The following is a 21,762-nucleotide window of genomic DNA, read 5'->3' as shown; positions in this document are numbered from 1 at the left end:
TCCACATAGGTTTGGTGCACGAACTTAACCGTGTTCCTAAAATTTTGCCGGTAAGCTTCTGGCACGCGCTCATATGCTCGGAGAATCGTAGCCTTAACAGTATCATACTCCAAACTCTGTTCTAAGGTGAGGGCGGAACATGTTTCTTGTGGTTTACCAGATAACTTACACTGCAGTAACAACGTCCACAAACCTTTTGGCCAACTTAATGTCGTGGTTATTCTCTCAAACACAGCAAAATAAGCATCTACTTCATCTTCTCTAAATACAGGCACTAGCCCAATGTGTTGGCTAACATCAAAGTTAGGTGGACGCACCGATGAGGACGGCCCTGGAGCCGGCTGCGGGCTGGAGTGCTCTGTGTCAACGGAACACGGGGAGGTTGCTCTCGGGGAGTTAAGCTTCCCTAGCAGCGGCACCGGCTTCCACTGCTGAACTTCCAGGTCGAGCTTTCTCCCTTCAGCGTCCAACTCCCGCTCCTGAACTCGCAGTAGCTGTGTCTGGTACTCTTGCCGCTTAAATCTCCAACTCAAGCACTTTTAGCACTAGTTGCCAATCAGGGTCCACTGCGCCGGCCTCAGGCTGTTCACGACCTGCAACAAACTTATCCTCCGGCTCAGTCACGGCCTCCACCCTGCCGGTAACCAGAAGAGGTTGGGTAGGCTGTGTAAACTGCGTAGGCTGCGTGGCGATGCCCGGAAGTGCTTTGCACTCTGGTAGGACCTGTTGATCCACGAGTGTCTCATACAACGCCGCTTTAACCACCTTTTTGCTAGCTGTACGGGGATGTGCCACATGAAAAAAGTCTCCAGTAAGGAGCAGATCATCCTTCCTACACCTATCAAAGTCCTCTAACGAAGGACACAACGTAATCAAATCAAATGCCATCCTTACAAAAGGCACAATACACCAACACAACCTGACTCAACATGAAAGAAAAGATAATGAATGCGTCCCAGATGAGCCCCCAAATCTGTTACGGCCCAGTCTAGGTTAGGCCGCACAGAGTAACCAGCTTGGGATTCAATGGAATTTGACCTTTAAAAATGAGGGAGCCAGGAATAACAACACAACAAGGTTGTTCAAAACAAAATTGTGGTGTATTGTAAAACACAGAATTATATACATACCACTCTACGAAGAACCAAACCAGACATAACTTCAGGGTGGGCCAAAGCCAAAATAATAAACAAAAGGATTCTATTGTTAGCTAGCTTACCTAAAAAGCAAAAAACAAAGAAAAGACAAATACTTCCCTAACTCCCTAAGCCAAAAACAGAGACAAAAGTACCCTCTCCCAAAAGAAATGGCAGCCCCACCCCTATCGCCAGTGAACGTGTATACACTAGTGAAGAGTATACACAACCAGATACAGGAACAACCAAAATCACAGACCAAAACCCCAGGCAAGAGTCAAAACCCAGAACAGCAGTCAGAATATAGAGTTGTGAATATAGAGTTGTGAATATAGAATATATCTTCTTCCTTTTCAGATATGGTCGCGCGCTCAGTGATGTCGTCCTGGGAGGCGGGAGCAAGGCAGGCTAGGGCAGGCTGGAAACTCTGGGCAGGAGTCCAGACCTGCACACAAAATAACTTCCCATCCCAAAGCTAGCGGGTTATAACAGAAGATTTAATCTCACCTGCTAAAAATAAACGAATCTGGGGAAAACAGACATTTCAACAAGATGACCACAAACAAAGGTTTGTGGTCAATGGCCTAGCCCAGTGGTTTTCCACTGGGCTAGTGGTTAACCAATGGCCTAGCCCAGTGGTTTTCAAAGTGGGGGCCGCCAGGGGGCGCCTGGGGGGCCTCAACAATTTGGTGTGAAAAATAAATAAATACATGATTTTCATGATCCACACACACACAATCAATTCCTAATCTAATGTAATGATGCAAGATGTAGTTATTAATTTTTTAAAAAAAGGGGGATATATTCAGAAGTCTGTATTTTTAATGTGTTTTAAAGACATCTTGCAAAAGGGGGGCCTCGGTCAAATGTTAATGCCATTTGGGGGGCCTTGTCCTGGAAAAGTTTGGCAACCTAGCCAATCTCCTGACATGAATCCCATTGAAAAATGATGGAAGTCCATCAGAGGGACCCTCGTAACCTTGGGGAATTGAAGACGATTTGCCAAGATGAATGGGCCAAAATTGAAATACAACCCCTGGCAAAAATGATGGAATGACCACACTTCGAGGATGCTCACCCGGAGTTTTTACTTCATAGCAAATAAACAAATCACAGATGAGATACAAAACAATTTTGGTTAATAGCTGAACATTCTGGCTTCGTCAACAATACCTCAAACAAATTAAACTGTTTTAATTAATGGCATATTTTTTCCCCCCATATCAAGTAAAGGAAAAAAATTAAGGAATAATCAACAAAAAAAAAAATTTTAAAAAATCACAATTCGTACTGTGTCGCTCCTCGTCAGGCTTTTATGGCGGCCTGAATTCTTTGAGGTGTGGACTTCACTAATGAAAAACAATCTTCTCCATCAAACTGGTTCCAACTTTCTCAGATAACGGTGGACAGATCAGCTTTACAGGATGAAGCCTTGTCATGGACCAATTTAATTTAAATTTCCACCATAAAGTTTCAGTTGGATTGAGATCTGGACTGTTTGCTGGCCAGGTCGTTGAGATGATCTGCCTTTCCTCAAGATAAGCTTCAACACTCTTTGCTCTGTAGCAAGATTGGCATCATCATCCTGAAAAATGACTTCATCACCAAATCTATCAATGAATGAGGAAAAAAAAAAAGGGTCCAAAAATTCAACATACATCTGTGCATTTTCTGTTGAGGTCTCTCCTGGTCCTTTACCTGACATGAAACCCCATATCATACTGTAAACGAGTAGGGAAATTTGGTTGTTTTCTTCAGGAAGTCATCTTTACATGTTTCATTACAACGGCACCAGACAAAAGTTCCAGCATCGTCTCCTTGGCCAACGGAGATTCGTGATTCCTCACTGAATCTCTCTTTCATCTGATCCTCCACACTCCATGATTTCTCCTCTTTAGCCCACTCTAACCTTGTTTTCTTCTGTTTAAGTGTTAGTGCTGGTTTTCCGTAGGCTTTTCATTACGTAGATCCCATTTCATTCAGCAGTTCCACTGTAAGAACACTGCCTCCTGTTTCAGCTCATTTGTTTTGTTGTGCACTTTCTATTTTCCAGGCGAACTGCTTTGAGTTTTCTATCCTAACGCTTTGATGTTTTTCTTTTATAACCGTTCCCATCTTGTTTACACTTGCACCAAATTTTAGACACAGCTGACCGGGAACAATGGTCATCTTTTGCCACACTCCATGTTGGATTTCCTTCTCGAAGGAGTTTTATAATCCTTTCCATTGTTTCAGTTGACGACTCTCTTGTTGGGGTCACGTTTCCTTTCAAAAAGTCCAAGGTTAAGGTCTGCAAACACTTTCTTTTAACTGCAGAGTAATTAGCATGTTTAGACTTGCATGATTAGTGCTGGTATTTGTTTTACAAATGCAAATTCCAAGATGATGCTTTAATTTTTCATAAATTATTTAAGAAAAAACAAAATGCCATTAATTAAAATAATTACAGTTAACTTTTTTGAGGTATGTTTCATGAAGGCAGAATGTTCAGTTAACATTAAAGAAAAATTGTTTCGTGCCATGTGCGTGATTTTTTTTATTTGCTACAAATTGAGCATCCTCCAAGGGTGGCGATTCCATAATTTCTGCCAGGGGTTGTTTAATGCTAATTACTTCTTACCGCAGACATCTCATAGCTGAAACTTCCAGCAAGAGACTTGCAGCAAAGTACTAACGTAGTCAATCTGTGGTGTCTGAATACTTTTTTTTTGTTCCAATTTATAAAGTACAAACTCATAACGTGTATAAATTTGAAGTGGATACATGCATTGGAAATGATATCAAAACAACAAAAATAACAGGTGTCCAAATACTTCCATCACACAAAAACCACAAATGAAGATGAATAAGGTTAGTCGTCCAGATAAAAAGAACAATGTTGAATTTTGTGTGCGCGTAGAACAACGTACACATGTGAATTCGAAGGAAAATCAGAACCGTCCTGTTAGATTTCTGCAAACATTTATACAGCTTTATTAAAAGATTGATAAATGAGGCGTAATGTCTGTTTGATGTTTCAATGCGGAACTTTTTTCCACCTGGCACAAATTATTATACAGATCAGTTTTTGCTCTATTAGGTTGAGGTACAGCCAATCAGAGTGGTTTATGTTTGACAGGAAACGTTGCTAATGGTTGCTTCTGGGATTATAAACTCTACCTGACACACAAGGCACAAAGCCATGGTCACTGGTTTAAGGGGTTGCTCGACTGACGTAAGTGATTTAAAAAAACAAAACAAAAAAACTTTAACCTGAATTCAGAAACATTTCAATAGCCTTACATATCAGTATCTTGATTAGTATTTAATTACTGATCTACTGAATGCTCTCTTAATTGCACTTTCCTATAATCTGCATGAACGTCTTGGGAGATTTTTTTATTTATTTCTTTTCTCCCGAGACGATTCTTTAGTGACTCGGATTAATCAGTTCGACTAGTACGTTCTTTAACAGCCACATTGTACAGCCTAACGCTACAGTATGAAACCCTGAACACAAGTCGCATCAAAGGAAAGGGGCTGATTTGATCCTCTTGTGGTCCGTGTTGAGCAAATCGATAAACTGAATTAAATCTTTGATACCTCGAGGAACAACAACTGTTTTCCCTCCAAAGCTTTAATCAATCAAATCAATCAGTGTGTGCAGTTGGTAACAGCCTGGGTACACAGCTAAAGAGACCAGCAGGTGAATAATCTCACATCCACTTAACAATAAAAAAAAAAAAAAAAGGAAAAAAAAAAGGGACGGGAAATCAAAAAAAAAAAAAAAAAAAGTTACACTTTGGCTATAAAGGATCCTATGTCCATGGAACGATGGAATCAAAGCAGCCGTCTTCAACGTTCTGCACAAGTCACGGGAGAAACGTGTCCTTGCGCTAGATTCTCTATTGCAAACGTCCTGCCATGATCACAGGAAACCGATATCCACGAGTAGCAGCAGTGCAGATCATCAAAACAGACGCGAGCGCGCGCACACACACACACACACACTCACACACGACTGCCAGGCTGAAGCACGTTAGATTCAATCCAGTCCGCTTCTCTCCTTCTATAACGAGCCAAAACATGGCTGCCTGTGTCACTCGGACCACATCACATACGCGTCCTCTCCCTCTCTCTCAGTCGTCAGCCGTCTCCAGCACGCTCTCACTCAGGGCCAGGTCCCAGTAGTGCTCTGCACCATGCTTCTTGAAGTGCTCGCGCGCCATGTTCTCCGTGGGGCACTGCTTGAACTTCATGTCACCGAAGCTGCGCTCCATCGCTGTGCCCTGTGACATGGAGAGGGAGGGAGAGAGAGGACCATCGGTGTCTAATTTTCTTCGACACACACTAAATCACAGATCAAATCGAGTCGTTCAAGTGGGTACAGTTTCTCGAGCATCGTTTGCTCATCAAACATGTAATAACGCCTTCCGAAAACTTTCAACGATATTAAGGCTGCAAATAATGATTATTTTCATAATCGATAAGTGGGCCGATTATTTTTTTCTATTATTCGGGGGGGGGGGGGGGGGGGGGTCTTTCAGTACCATTTTTTCGTTTATTTAAAATAAAGTCTGCAAACTGAGCGTTACAAATACAAACTTCAGACTAAAACTTTACACAACTGTTTGTCCAATTATATAAGACTTAAAGAACCCAATACACACATCAGAATATATAGTATTCATTTAGGACTGTAGTTGTTTCATTCAGTGCTTTTTGTGCATCCATAAAAAATAATGCATAAATACTTATATATAAAATAAACTAAGTATATAACTAAGGCTATAAACAGTAAACTGAATAAAGTCATTGACAGTGATTCTGGACATTAGGCTAAAGCTAGTGGGTAGGAAGTGGCTTTTACTTCCAATTAGTAAAAACACCGCTCGTGTTCCATTTGAGAAGATATTACCTTTCCAAAATCCACACACTAGATGGTAGTGCAGAGTGCATAGTGTAAGTGTAGAGTACTTCATTCGGGACACAAATTTAGTATTTACTCTACGAAGCGTATTTTCTGAACAGAAGTAACGTAATGAGTAAATCTCCCCCGTGCCACGCGCAGACCGACTAATCCACAATGAGATTCGTTGACGACGATTTTCATAATCGACTATTATCAATTTTATCGAATAGTTGTTGCAGCTCTAAACGATATATACTTTGTCTTAGATTATATGGAGCGTCCATCGCGTACAAAAATTCGCCCAGGTGCTTACCTCCCAAACAAGAGTGCACTTGTTGGGCTTCTTCGATCCCTCGTCGTCCGAGCCATCAGGGTCTGAGCGGAACACAAGGGGTCAGATGTTAGAGCCTGCGGCTGTTTTATTTAAAAAAAAAAAAAAAAAAACCCCAACAGTTCTTGTGTTTTTGCAGCAACACTCAGAAAATGTCACCTCTGACTTAGATACATCATAACAGAATTTATTTACATAAATAACTCGCTGTGATTGGGCCATGGCTAAAATTAATACACAACGAGAGGCTACTTTTGAGATAATATTTAGTAAACCGATTGCATAATTAAAATAGTTTACTTTAAAAGAGGGTTGGGGGGGGGGGGGGGTGGAACCCTGGTAAACATAAGTGTTAAGCAGGCGTTTAATCATGCATTCATAAAATCACTTTGGACCAGCCAACTTTTGTTAACTTGTGATAGTATTCTTCCCATGACTTAAGTACTTTCTTTATTTTTACATAGGAACATGACTTCTCTTACCATCCCTCTTTGAGCTAGGCTCCGCCCATTTAATCCTGTTCAGCATCAACCTCTTAAACTTCTTCTGTGATTTGGGTCCTGTAAGGAAACGACATTTTAGTGCCGGACACAAATACGAATGACGACAGCAATTCGTTTGTCCTCTATTGCAACATTAGTATTCACAGAATCCGCAGGTTTACACGTGAACGTGCTTGACCCAACACGTTATTGTGTCTATACTAACTGCTCGTTCACACGGTCTTGTATGGGAGATGATGTCATACAAGTGTCAGCACTTTGTAAGAGTCCCCTACAAGAAGGCCTACAACTGGCAAGTAGCTGTGGTATAAGAGGAATAGAACCCTTCTGGATGTGTTGTGAGGGAAACCTGACAAACGCATGATAAAGCAGCAGTTTGATGACTGTGGACTCCCGCTCTCTCTCTCACCTCCTTCCACCACGACAATGTTGACGTCTTTGTGCAGCACCACGGTGCCGGTCAGATACAGCTGATTTGCGTTGGCTTCCACTTTGAACTTCTTGGCCGGGTTGTGCAGGTTTCGGATCCTGAGAACAAACACCAAAAGGCTAAAATCTTGCATGGCGACTTCTTTTTTTTTTTTAATTTGCGAAACATTCACTTTTCTCAGGTTTCAAACTCCTAATAAATAAATAAATAAACAAACAAACAAACAAACAAATAAATAATACAATTAACCCCCGATGCATTAGTGTTTTTTTTTTTTTTTTAAATCAGCACAAACACCGCTATGAATCTGAAACATTTCAAAATACAATAAATAAATAAATGATTACAACCTGAACCTCATCTTTCTCAACCCCATCAGTAAAAGTGCGACATCAAGAAAGTGATGTCACTGGGGTTTTTTTTTTAAAGCATAATTCAGCTGGTTTGAAAATGACTAAAAATATACGCACACTATCACGATACTTCACAATTCAACAACGCAGGATATTCAATCGTAATATATTCAGCAGGGTATACGCGCTAACTTCAAAATCACTGACCCCATCGTTATCTTTAAAGTGCAAAACCTGCAATCGGCTAATCACGATGCTGCGCTGCAACAGACTCCTATTACTGATAAAATACAACAGTGTGTATAAATGTGTTACCTGTAGACAGCGATGTGAACACCATGACTCAGATCTTCCTTCAGCTTCTTCACTTTCTTCTCTTTCCTTTGCTCTGCTGTTAGTTTGCGTGCTGCATTTGCCTCCTCATGGGCTCTGCATACACACACAGGAAAAAAATTAACAGGAACGATCATATTTTTCATTTCATTCAATTTCATTTGAATAACTATTTTCTGTATAATGATGTTGCCGTAGATCAGTGCTATGTTAACCATGGTGACTCCTAGGTTAGGTCTACAAAACATCTGTCCCTAAACAAACCTTCTACCGCTTTCAGGGTCACGGGGAACCTGGAGCCTATCCCAGGGAGCATCGGGCACAAGGCGGGGTACACCCTGCACAGGGTGCCAATCCATCGCAGGGCACAATCACATACACACTCACACACCATTCATACACTACGGACACTTTGGACATGCATGTCTTTGGACTGGGGGAGGAAACCGGAGTACCCGGAGAAAACCCCCGCAGCACGGGGAGAACATGCAAACTCCACACATCCCCACACACACAGGGCCACGGTGGGAATCGAACCCCCGACCCTGGAGGTGTGAGGCGAACGTGCTAACCACTAAGCCACCGTGCGCCCCTCCCTAAACAAACCCTTACCAGAAAATCATTATACAACAGTGCAGGTGGCACTCACTTTTGTCTCTTGGCCATCTGCGCTCGGACGTGGGCCTCCACTTTCGTGGGATCCTGCACCGCTTCCGTACCCAGCACACGCATCAGATTAGAGATCCGCACTGCACAGAAAAACACATACATGGTGAAGAAACCCATTTTATCTTAAATCAATGTAAAGAATAAGAACGTCAGCATGCAGGTTGTTGGGTATTCCCCTGCTTTACCTTTGGGTTCCGGAGGGGGCATGAGGCCGAGTCGGACCTTTTCCTGCAGCTCCTTCTGTCCCTCACGCCGTGTCTGCCGCCTCAGCTTCTTCTGCTCCTTCTTCGTCAAATACACACCCAGAGTCACCGGCTTGTCCATGTCCACTGAGATAGAATCAGAGACAGAAACATTAGCTGGTATCCGAGCACTACAAATTAGACCCAAGCGTGTGCCGATAACCGATTATACAGGACGACAATCCTGTGTGTGTGTGTGTGTGTGTGTGTAATATATATTTTTTTTTAAATCAGGAATGTGAAACAGCATCTATGGGATTTTGACAAGAGCTCCACGAAACACAGAACTGTCTAAGACTGTTTAAATAATTACATGAAATATTTATTCACTTAAAAAAAAAAAAAGTTTACTATTAAAAATGCAGCTGAATAATAAATTGGCATATATTTGATGAAAAAAAATAGAACAAGCACTATCAGTAGTTATGCATTTAAAAAAAAAAAAAAAAAAAATTATACAACCTAGGAATGCAGCGATAGCTTATTTTTTAAAAACGTTTTAAGCAGAGTATGAATACATGTTTTTGGTACTCGTCAATACAGATCCCAAAATGAATAACCTACTGAGCATTATGCCTACTAAATCACGTTTTATTTAGCTCTACTTGCGACTTTCGTGATAAATTTCAAATTACAAGCTTGATTATTTTTAAACTAACAAGTTCTGGAAAACTGTGGCCAATGCTCAGAATACCTGGAGGGGCCATTTGGGCAGGGTGTTCCACCAGATTGGTGATTCCATGGAAGTCCAGGTTATCAAATACAGGATGAGCAGAGCTAAGAGAGACAAAAGGAGACAAAATCTCAGAAGACAAAAAAAATAAATAAATTTCAGAAATTTTCTGTTGCAGAACATCTACGTTCACATTAGAACATAACACTACGAGGGTGTGATATTATGAGAATGTAAATCTTTCATTCTTCTTACTGAAAAATTCAGTTTGACGTGTGACGGACGTGGCAAGAGTAACCAAGAGGGCCAGGGCTTAGTACGGGTCAATCATTCTAAAGCGCTGGGGACTTTCTAACGTCAACACAGATTTACTGCACTCATTCTTAAGCTGCTTTCCTTCTTACATTTCTATGTTGTTGGGCAGGATGAAGGAGTCCCACCACTCTATGGAAGGCACGTCACCCTCACCAAGCTCCTTCTTAGGGGCGATCAGAGCCAGTTTGGTTGATGCCTGGATGCCAGTCTTTTTGGCGGCCTGTGCAATCTCCATCTGCAACCTCTCCAGCTGAGCCTGATGGAGAACAGAAGGAGGGTCAATAACATGAGCCAAAAACATACTCTGACTAAAACACCAACCATCATCGTCCTTCATATCCTTTTCTACACCTTATACTGTATGTATTACACATAGATAATATGACAATTATATATAAAAAATATATTTCAGTTGGTAGAGGACAAAAGGTTATTGTCACCTTGGTGCGTATCCGCTGGCCTATTTTCTCAAAGCGGCCCTTTTCGTGGAACCTAAACGCCTTCCTCTGTCTCTGTGGCTGAGGCATGGCCATCCTGGGGTCGAAGAAGGACGTGGACTCGAGGTCATCGCTGGGCTTTTCCTTCAGCTGCTGCTTAAACTGTTCTCGCTTAACTGCTCTGATATTAGCTAGAGAGAGAGAGAGAGAGCGAGAGGGAAAGGGAGAGAAAATCAGGTATCTTTACAAATTAATTTTGCAAAACCAAATAAATAAATAAATAAAACAATCTGACTGCCACTGCTGTTGTAAATAGCGTTTACTGTCACCTGAAACGTTATTCTGAAAAGATCATCTGTGACGACAGCACTTCTCAAACCGCAGGCGAATTTTCCTCCACACGAACGAGGGTTGATTTTAATTTCAGCGACCTTATCTTCAGAGTACACACTAGTAAACCGTAAACCCTAACCCAGTTTCGGCAGTTTGTTAAGAATGTATCGGCGAGCCGTATATAAATAAGTGCCACCAAGTCGTCGTTGCTAAAGCGTGAATTATAACAGTGGCATAACGCAGGTTAAATCTGGTGCGTAACTACGTTATGCTCATGCTACGGCATGCCACTGCTGTAATCTCAGCCCGAAATCCTGTATCTGTCATACACAACGTAAAAGTCGTGGTTCCTGCGGTTCAGGGGGACCTCAGGGGAACTCTCCTTAAGAAAAAGTTCCAAACTGTGTAGTCCCTCAAGAGGTTCGGGGACCTTTAGCAGAAACAGGGCTGATGGGTGACTAGGTTTCAGGGTTACCTTTCAGAGTGGGCATGCGGTGCGTGAGCTCCACCTCCTTTCCACTGGCGTCGACGGTTCTCCCAAGCTCGTCCAGAATGAGCGGCGTCGGCTTGGTGATCTCACGGGCCTCCACTTTACTGTAAAGGCACAAACATACACACTCAGCGTGTAGTGTGAGCACAAACCATGATCAGAACCACGTAGGTGCACAAATGACTTACACTCAATAAACCCAACATTAAGAATGAACGTTACGTTAAACAATCAAATATTAATAAACCTTAAAACAAGCATTGCTTTTATCTAGCAGGGTTCGGACAGATTTTTCATAAAGCACCCTGATCTAGGGAACACGCGCTTGTGTGTGCATGTAGATTCGCTGCTACACTCACGGCGGTGCAATGCCCATGGCATGCAGGTTAGCAAGCGCCACAAGGTTGTGTGGCCCCGTGTTGTTCATGGCTCCCAGGATGCCCGGCTTCATGGCCAGCGTGGACTGGATCTTGGCCTGGAGCTCAGCAGCTTTGCGTGCCTTCTCGATGGCGTCGTTCATGAAGCTGGCAGCCTGTGACGGGGCAATGGACTGAGCTGGGCCTGGAGCAGGAGGCAGGAGAGGGCGCATGCTGGACGCTGCTGGCTGGGGGGTAGGCAGGGGCAGTCTGGGCTAGAGATTAAAACTAGAGTTACATTTGATTCCATACAGCAGGCAAGTGAAGTGGTTCGTGAAGTCATTAACACAAACGACTTGACAAGAGGAATGAATCTACAGTGGATCAAAAAAATTAAATAAAAATAAATAAAATTCTACACACCCCTGTTAAAATGGCAGGTTTTTGTGATGTAAAAAAATAAAAATGAAACCAAGATAAATCATGTCAGAGCCTTTTCTACCTTTATTGTGAAATTTTAACTTATTAATTAAGGAGAAAAACAATAAGAATTACTTGTGCGGGAGAAAAAAAAAAAAAAAGTACAATAACCTGGTTGCATAAGTGTGCACACCCCTAAACTAATGCTTAACTGAAGCACCTTTAGATTTTTTCACAGTAAGAATCAATCAGCGTGCCACGTCTTGACTTAGCAATATTTTGCCAGTCTTTCTTGCACAAGCATTCTAAATCAGTCAGATTGGCCGGGCATCTCCTGTGCACAGCCCTCTTCAGGTCCCCCCACAGATTTATGTTTGGATTAAGGTCCAGACTCTAGCTGGGCCATTCCAAAACCTTGAACTTGATTCGGTGAAGCTGTTCTTTTGTTGATCAGCAGATTTGTTTTGCGTCATTGTCATGCTGAAATGCAAAATTCCTCTTTATCTTAAGTTTCAGCAGAAGCCTAAAAATTGCTATTCATTATTCCTTCCACCCTGATTAAAGCCGCGGTTCCGGCTGAAAAAAAAAAAAACAGCCCCGTAGTATGACGCTACCGCCACCATGCTTCACTGTGCAGACAGTGTTCTTTGTTTTTTTTTTGGGCAAAACATATCTTTTGGTACCATGGACAAAAAGTTAAACTTTGGTCTCATCAGGCCATAAACACATTCCACATGATTTTGGGAGATTTAAAGAATTTTTTATTTATTTTTTCGGTCAAAAAAGGCTTCGGTCTTGCCCTCCTACCCCATACCCCTGAGATACGAAGAATTCGAGGAGACTGTCGTCATGTATCGGGAGCAACCAGTACTTGCCAGAAACTGCTGCAATTCGCTTAAAGTTGCAGGCCTCTTGGCAGCCTCCCTGCCCAGTTTTCTCCTGAACTAACCAATTGTATATGGACGTCCTGTTCTATGTCACTGTCGTGCCATATTTTCTCCATTTGTTGACCTTTACCGTGTTCCATGGTATATCCAATGCCTTGGAATTTTTTTCTAACCCTCTCCGGTTTGATATTTTTCAACAATGAGATCCCGTACCTGCTTTGTAAGCTCTTTGTGGCCCATGGCTTTTCCAATTGGATGTTACAAAGATGTCAGGAAAATCCTATAGGAACAGCTAGACTTTATTTGGGGTTAATCAGTCACTTTAATTGATGGCAGGTGTATACTAATTAATATTTAACACAAGTTTGAATGTGACCGGTTGATTCTGAACACAGACACTTTCCTAATTATAAAAGGGTGTGCACACTTAAGCAAGCTGGGGACTGGAAATTTTTTTTTTCTGGGTGTTTCTCACTTGATATTTATATGTTCCAATTTCACAATAAAGATGAAAAAGGTTCTGACATGAATTAACTTAATCACAATAACCTGCCATTTTAACAGGGTGTGTGTAAACTTTTTATATCCGCTGTAGATCTTATTTAAATACACCCCCCCCGGCTCTTTGAAATCGTTACCTGAGTGATACTAAGCTGCTTCTTTCGCTCTTCGATCTGACGCGTGGCTGTTTCCATCATCTGTTTTATCTGCAGGAGAAACAGGTCATGATTTGTTAAGAAAACGTAAAAAAGTTATGCAATTACGCTACTTTTTCAGTTGCACAAGTCACAATGGGGAAGGGAAACCTTTTCTACGTCGACCATGCATTAACAGTGTGTGTGTATATACAGAGTATATGGGGATTTACAGTAACCACTCTGTGCTAGAAAAACTCACAACGCACCCTTGTTTACTGATTGTTGTGCAATTTTGAGGCTGAGAAATATTCTGCAGTGTACCCGGCAAACAAGGTCATCACCGGGACGTCAACATATCGCTACAGCGGAATTTGGACGCGTCCGCTTATGCTGCTTTTCCTCCTAGACATGACGCCAGTGCTTTAACTGGAACTGTTACGCACCTTTCCACCACAAAAGCGATGGTTCTCAGCCTACACTTTGGTTCCTGTGTCAAAAAAGCCGCTTGTCTGAAACCAAGAACGCGTGCTGCGTTTTCTATATGCTGCGCTTTCTATATGCTGCGCTTTCTATATGCTGCGTTATTGCTTTATATAACCTACAGAGATGACTGCGCAAGCTGTAGTTGCATAGCTTGTAGTGTTTGAATGCTGTGACACTGTGAATGTTAAGGCTTTTCGAGCGAAATGAATGTTAAATGTACACACTTGCATCTTGGTGAGCATGCCAGGACTTTCCACAGGAGGTCCGGGAAGAACTTCTGGCTCTTCGACCTCCTCGAATCGGGGTACTCTCTTCCTCTTCGCCGCAGATTCACCACCTTCTAGATCTTTGTGTGCCTCCACCTCATCGCCGAACACATCCTGTAGAGAGTCGATGAGTGAGCTAGGTGGCTTTAGTGACATTTTCGTGCTGTAAATATGTGATGCTGACTGACAACACGGCTCTCGCGAGTGAACTAAGGTCACAAGCTGTTTTAAATGCATGCTTTGATGTAACAGAAGCTCACGGAACCTCAACATCCATGTGAGTGAGGGTAAGACTGACCTTCAGCTCTCTCTTGCGGTTTTTCTCGGCTGTGCCTTTGTTGCCCCGGGAACTCCTGCTCTCTTCCAGCGCCTCGAACAGCCGCTCTACGAAGCTGCCTGCCGACTCGTCCAGAAACGGTCTCAGCTGGTCTGAGACACACAGAGAGCTGAGTCACACAATTATCTCGACTAAAACCCAGAACCACACTATGTGCTGCACAACGATGACGCACACACAGGGTTGACATCCTAACCCAACTTCGCCGGGTTAATCCGTATTGGACTTGGTACTGTCCCCACCACACTGTGAATTTTAGATAATGCAAAAGATGTGTGCTTGTACCTGTTGTCTTCCTTTTGTCCAGACCTTTCCCTAAGCAGTGCAGGGCCGCAGTGACCACAGTGGGTTCCGAGAAACCCAGCACCTTCTTCACGGTGCGCTCCACCCAGGGACGCAGCTCCTCCACCTCCCGCTTGGGCAAAGACATGCTGGGGAGATCTGAAGGGGGGTGAGGAAAAAGAATTTTTTAGATGCGTGTTGACCATTTCTTTCTGCTCACAACAGTTACATTCGAATGAATAGTTTACGGCTATAAGTAAGCCCATTGTTATGTTTTGCACTGGCTTCGTTTTGCTGCTTTTGACTAACATGTTTTTAAATCCCTATTGACCGTCTCTACATGATGTGACACTGCCACAACATCCAGCGGCGTTTACTCTGATTATATCACCAGATACAGTATGAATTACTACCCCAACATACATCTAACCGATCAGTCTTTTCCCCAGAACGGTGCAAATGCTAATTTCCTGTCTTTTCTCTGTAAGCAGAGGCATAATTCAAAAACTGGAGCGTTCATATATTCTAGATGCGTTGAAGCGAAATATTTCAAGCCTTTTTGTTTGTTTGAGTTTGCATCTTGACGAGTATGGCTTACAGCTCACGGAAATAAAAAATACAGTATCTTAAACTATTCGAATAAAGAATTTTTAATAGAGAAATGTCGACCTGAGAAGAGCTCTAACTGGCGAATGAACTCAAAACACCTGCAAAGGTTTCTTGAGCCTTTAATCTCTCAGTCTGGTTCCAGTACACAACCACAATCATGGGGAAAATGGAAGTAAATGGTGCGTTTCATTTGGAAATCAAGGTCCCAGAGGCTGGAGGAAGAGTGGAGAGGAACAGAATCCAAGCTGCTTGAAGTCCAGTGTGAAGTTTCCACAGTCAGTGATGATTTTAGGTGCCATGTCATCTGCTGGTGTTGGTCCAGTGTGTTTTCTCAAGTCGAGAGTCGATGCAGCGTCTACCCAGAGATTTTAGAGCACTTCATGCTTCCATCTGCTGACGAGCTTTATGGAGATGCTGATTTCCTTTTCCAGCAGGACTTGGCACCTGCCCACAGTGCCAAAACTTGTAGTAACTGGTTTGCTCACCGTGGTATTACTGTGCTTGATTGGCCAGCCGACTCGCCTGACCTGAACCCCATAGAAAATCTACGAGAGACACCAGACCCAACAATACAGATGAGCTGAAGACCACTATCAAAGAAACCCAGGCTTCCAGAACAAACACCTCAGCAGTGCTACAGTCTGATCACCTCCATGCCACACCGCATTTATAAAGTAAGGATTAAGCACATAAATGAACATACTTCTCAGAAGGTCGACATTTCTGTATTATAAGGTGTTTATTCTGATATTCTGAGATACTGGATGTTTGATTTACGGGGGGATTTGAGTTACGCGGGGGTGGAAGAACTTTTCCATGATATCCTAATGCTTTTGAGATGCAGTTGTATACATGTATATTACAGTGTTTGTATACAAGTGTGAATGCCCGCTGTAAACACACCACCTAATTTGCATACTGCCCACGGCATAGTAATTGTAACGTTATTTAGCCCCGCCCCGACTGTTTTATCATACTCGAGTAAACAGACGTTACGTTTTGATGCTAAACTAAGTTGCTAGCTAACGCTGCCTTTAGATTTAAACGCTCGCGGAAACTTACCAGCTAATTTCCGTCCCAGTCTTAACGCCAAACGAATCCTCTTCCTCAGATATCAGCTTCGTGGATTAATAAGCGTTTACAGAACGCAATTCTGAGTGAAAAAAAATAACAATAAGGCACAAACAGATTTAGCGAACTTTCTAGGTTCGCGCGGCGTCCAAAAAACGTTCAGGCACTGCAGAAAGAAACCGGAAGTACAAAGGACCAACTGCTTCCGTCACAGTAAAATAAATAAATAAATAACTAAAAAACCTAAGGAAGTTATATTAGTGCTGTCGCCTGCTGTCCTGGTGGTAAAATGAAGAAACCGGAAGTATAAAGGACTAACTGCTTCCGTTACAGTCAAATTATTATTTTTTAAAAATAAAATAAAATTAAAAATAAGGAAGTGATGTTAGTGCTGCCGCCTACAGTCCTGTTGGTAAAATGAAGAAACCGGAAGTATAAAGGACTAACTGCTTCCGTGACACACACATACACACAGAAAAAAAAAATGAAAACAGTTCTGCAGTTTGTGGGTACCTGACTATCTCAGCCATGTGTGCTTGTTGAACATCCCATTCCAGATCCAGTCCCTTTGCTGTTATAACAACTAGATTTTGGAGCTGAACTCTGTTCCCGTTCAGCATTCGTGAGGTCGGGCCCTGGTGTTGGTATCATGAAGAAGTGAGGTCTTCATGATCCTCACTTTGCACACAGGGTCGTGCTGGAACATGTTCGGAAATTGTAATGCTACGGCGTACAAAGCCATGCTTTACAATTGTATGCCACCAACTTTATGGCAACAGTTTGTGGAAGAGCTACATATGGGTGCGATGGTCAGGTGTCTGCAAACTTTTGGCCATATAGTGTATATTCGTGACTATGCACGCTTCACTATGGTTTTAACAATCACCGCTACAGCCCCTGAGTAGGGGATGCACCGAAATGAAAATTCTTGGCCGAAACGGAATATAATGACAAACTTGGCCGAATCCGAATACCGAACATGTTTTTTCGTGTTTTTTCCATTTATTTTACCTTTTTTTTTTCACCATTGCATAAATGAAATAGTCAAAATGTGCTTTTTACTAGTTTGTCTTGCTTTTCAAAGAAAAAAATCAATTACAAAAACTATAATTTCAAAATATGTATTTAACACTGAACATTTTTTTTTCATTCCAGCAGGCATAGGCTACCAACAAGGCACAATATAACTTTAAATAAATAAATGAGTAAAATAAAAATATTGTAGCATCTTTGAGCCCCCCTTGAATAGCCGATGTTAGGCCTATAACTGACTGCTGAAAGAATGGAACACTCTGTAGCCTACAACTAAAAAGTGCATTAAAAAGTGCATTGACAAGAGTGCGATAAATGGTTCTATTCGGTTCTATACGGCTGATTATATTGGGGATATATACCGCTCGAGTCCCTGTACACCTCACGGAGTATTAGAGTAGATATGGTATAGTTAGATACGTTGTTAATGTTATGTACTGTGATAGATTTAGTTAGTTTAAACTATAGATTAGTTCATTTAGTCCCTTTGCCTGTCTTGACTAAGTTTTTTGGATTACGATTTGGATTTGTCTGCCTGCCCTTAAATAAATACGTCTTTACCTGCTTCCATGCTCTACTCCCTTACGTCTCACGACGTGACAGAATACTCCGGAACAGAAACAAAACAAACGCACGTGTCAACAGTAAAAATCCAAAGAGCACGTAGCTCGTGCACGTAGCTCGTGCACGCGAGCGCGCGCCCCCTCATCGAGGTCGTGACATTAGCGTGTCTCACTCTGGTTGCTAGGCTATTTGGTCGCGTCATCAAACACGTCATTGTTCGGTCAAATTTTTCACTTATTTGGCCGAATAATTTTGGTTGCCGAACATTCGGTGCATCCCTACCCCTGAGTGATGTCAGCCGTCAGTCCTGAAGGCCCCAGTTCGTTGTAGTATTCTTGTGGTGGCCCATTTCCCCCTTGTGGAAAGGAAAGTTTTGACGCTGACAATATCAGTCGAAAAGTCAATAATCAGTCCCTCCAGGATGAAACTTTTCGACCACAGACCTTTCGCAGATTTGGGTGCATCATGCGACGTCATCACAACGAGCATTCGGCCAAAGTCCTCTTCAATTCACTTGCATCAAAATATGAGTACAGCTAAAGGTCTTATTTACCAACAAACATCACAGTGAAAAGCAGTGCAGAACAATTTCGAAATTGCGACTGCACAAAAAACTCTGCAAATCATTTGAGACAATAATAAGTCGATATTCTGAGATAATAAGACTAACAGACTTGTTTTGGATTAAAATGAACTTATGCTATAAATTTGTTGTTTAAAAAACATGTGGAGTTTAAAAAGATTCAGAAGGTTGAGAAAATTAACCAACAGTGACATAAAGGGCAGTCACCGCTCATTCGCCTATTTCAATGTACACTTGTGAACAAACAGATATAAAAAATGATTCTGAAAAAAACTTAAAAGTAGAAACGACCTCAAACCTGTAAATAAGGATTGCTTGGATGAGATGGTTTGCTCTACTAATGTCTTACAGCTCTTGATAGCACTCCAATACAATACGAGCTAGATTACATTTCAATGACTTACATTCACGCTTGGCATTTACCCAGATCCCACCTTATGTTTATTGATAGGGTCATTCAAACTGCACATGAAATAAGAATAAAGTCGTTTATTTCTCCAGAGGATTATCACGCAAAAATGACAAGCATGAAGGTTGCTGTGAGTGCCATCAACAGCATTACTATGTTTTCTCAAATGGAGCAATTTGGGTTTCTATTTTATCCAAATCAAACATTTGATGTTGCGCTTGTTAATGTTGCTAAGCTAGTTTAATTACAGATCAAATATCAAAAAGGTGACCCAGTTAGGAATTCTAAACTAATGAAAAGTAAGTACGTGTCTGATTAAGCCAGCCTCTGCCCCTCACCAGCTTCAACAGCTCTGCATCCTTTCCTTGTTCCTGGCACAAATTCCTCTTGCTCAGTGTGGTTCGAACCCTGCCCCTAATACTTTCTGAACTGCAGAAAGACTCTGAAGTAGCAAGGGTTCCTAGAACTAAGTCCCAATCGACCCGGTTCCTGTCACGGAAACATGTACACAGTTCTAAATTTCCTACAATAACTCTGGGTTTCTGTGTTATCGGTGTTCTGGGTCAATATGACCCCATTCGAACTTTCCTTGGTTAAAAAACATAGTTCCCTTCATCTTAGTGGCATAAAATTTTGTCAATTTTTATACATTATCTATCTACACACACACACACACAGGGCTTGATTCGGTTGTTCTGAAGGTATGTAAAAAAAAAAAAAAAAAGTCCACTCATGATGTTTGGGGTCAATATTTCCAAAAAAATGAATGGATCTCTATGGCCCTCTGCTGGATATATATGGTAAAAACCCTTTTTTCTGAAATTCGGTTCATTGGCAACGGGTCAGTAACATGATTGGGCATAAAAACAGTATCTTAGAGAGGCGGAGTCTCTCAGAAGTAAAGATGGGATGGAATCTGGATGGAAGCAGATGTTGCTCTAAAACCTGTATATACCTTTCAGCATTGATGATGCCTTTCCAGATGTGCAAGCTGCCCATTCCATAGGTACTAATGCACTCCCATACCATCAGAGATGAAGGCTTTTGAACTGAGCGCTGATAAAAAAAAGTCAGATGGTCCCTCTCCTCTTTAGTCCTCTTTAGTTTAGAGGACGTGGCGTCCATGGTTTCCAAAAAGAATTTCGATTCGTCTGACCACAGAACAGTTTTCCACTTTGCCTCAGTCCATTTTAAATGAGCTTTGGCCCAGAGAACACAGTGGCGTTTCTGGATCATGTTCACATATGGGTTCTTCTTTGCATGATAGAGTTTTAACCAGCATTTATGGATGGCACGGCGAACTGTGTTCACACACAATGAGTTCTGGAGGTGTTTCTGAGCCCATGCAGTGATTTCCATTACAGAATCATTCCTGTTTTAATGCAGTGCCACCTGAGGGCCCGAAGATCACGGGCATGCAATATTAATTTTCACCCTTGTCCCTTGCACACAGAGATTTCTCCAGATTCTCGGAATCTTTTGATGATATTATGTACTGTAGATGATGAGATTTTACGTTGATGAACAATATTCTGAAATTGTTCCACATATTGTAGACGCAGTTTTCCGCAGATTGGTGAATCTCTGCCCATCTTCACTTCTGAAAGACTCCGCCTCTCTAAGATACACTTTTTATACCAAATCATCTTACTGACCTGTTGCCAATTAACCTAATTAGTTGCAAAATGTTCCTCCAGCTGTTTCTTTTTAGTTTACTGGAAGCCTTTTGTTGCCCCATCCCAACTTTTTTCAGACGTGTTGCAGCCATCAAATTGAAAATTACCTTATTTTTTCCTTAATATGGTACATTTCCTCAGTTTAAACATTTGATATGTTTTCTGTGTTCTATTGTCAATAACATATGGGTTTATGAGACTTGCAAATTATTCCATTCTGTTTTTATTTACATTTTACACAATGTCCCAACTTTTTTGGAATTGGGGTTGTATATCTTTTTTGCATATCTACTGTATTTTAAAATCATGGGGTTTCCTGGTGGCCATTTTGAGTGGCAGCTTTTAAGTCCATGGTTTGTGCATCTCCTGCTTTTTCTATGACTCCTACTTTCATTCTGTTTGATAAACAGAGGTTTTAAAAAAATATGACAGAATGCGCTTTTATAGCACTCCCTCAGTATTTTGAAGATCTGCAATTTGATTGGTTGTCAACTTTCAGTTATCACCAGATTGTTGAAAACAGCATTTTATTGACTTGGGTATTAAAGAAAAATGGTATTTTCTGCCAGAGGCCTCCAGGCGACATCCAAAAAATGATCACCAGTATACTGAAGGCTCTTCTTGAGGACAGCAGTCTGACGTTCAAGAAGAACAATTGGGTATGGTGATGACCTCTGCCCTGCTGCCTGGGAATATCTCTTCAGCCTGGATCTTCTGTGTGCACAACTGGGCTGGACATGGACTTATGCCAATATTATACGGTACTGAATACAAAAAGCCTTCAAAGTATATGATTCTCAATTTTCTAAGATTATTTATTTTATTTGTGGGGACTTACAAATGAGACAGATTCAAATAAGACAATAATAATAATAATTTTTTTTTTTTTATTGACCAGAAATGAGCTTTGGCTGATCCTGAACACTTGGCTGATGCAACCAAAATCTCAGAAAACACCAATCCAAGATGTCTAATGTTAATTTTACATGTATTTCGGCTACTATATAGTAGGT

The 21,762-nt window shown here is 41.7% G+C and overlaps 1 protein-coding gene across 2 annotated transcripts; it reads right to left on the bottom strand.

The window, feature by feature from the left end:
- Positions 1-1,573: 1,573 nt before the first annotated feature.
- On the bottom strand, positions 1,574-17,075 carry prpf3 (PRP3 pre-mRNA processing factor 3 homolog (yeast)). 2 transcript variants are annotated; one of them, XM_053621214.1, is made up of 18 exons: positions 16,477-17,075; positions 15,513-15,959; positions 14,809-14,964; positions 14,485-14,615; positions 14,145-14,300; positions 13,438-13,506; positions 11,496-11,767; positions 11,122-11,240; positions 10,317-10,504; positions 9,966-10,132; positions 9,583-9,665; positions 8,832-8,975; positions 8,627-8,726; positions 7,960-8,073; positions 7,271-7,389; positions 6,841-6,918; positions 6,341-6,402; positions 1,574-5,404 (listed from the first exon to the last, which is right to left on the bottom strand). In XM_053621214.1, the coding sequence occupies exons 2-18, from the start codon at positions 15,571-15,573 to the stop codon at positions 5,255-5,257; spliced, it is 2,169 nt and encodes a 722-aa protein (XP_053477189.1). In that variant the 5' UTR covers positions 15,574-15,959; positions 16,477-17,075; the 3' UTR covers positions 1,574-5,254. The 2 variants fall into 2 exon arrangements, with proteins under 2 accessions (XP_053477189.1, XP_053477198.1); XM_053621223.1 differs by lacking the exon at positions 15,513-15,959 and having other exon boundaries at positions 16,477-17,073.
- Positions 17,076-21,762: the final 4,687 nt, after the last annotated feature.

Source organism: Ictalurus furcatus, chromosome 1, assembly GCF_023375685.1.
Source record: "Ictalurus furcatus strain D&B chromosome 1, Billie_1.0, whole genome shotgun sequence".
Lineage (NCBI taxonomy): Eukaryota > Metazoa > Chordata > Actinopteri > Siluriformes > Ictaluridae > Ictalurus > Ictalurus furcatus.
The sequence above is the reverse complement of the archived record's forward strand: the minus strand, read 5'-3'. Positions and strand labels throughout refer to the sequence as shown.

Excerpts from the sequence above, each read along its gene's own strand:
- prpf3 (XM_053621214.1), bottom strand. The coding sequence starts at position 15,573 with ATGATTGTGGTTGTGTACTGGAACCAGACTGAGAGATTAAAGGCTCAA. Across the intron at positions 14,965-15,512 it reads GGCTCAAGAAACCTTTGCAG|ATCTCCCCAGCATGTCTTTG; the intron begins GTGTTTTGAGTT and ends ACCCCCCTTCAG. Across the intron at positions 14,301-14,484 it reads ACCGCAAGAGAGAGCTGAAG|GATGTGTTCGGCGATGAGGT; the intron begins GTCAGTCTTACC and ends GACTCTCTACAG.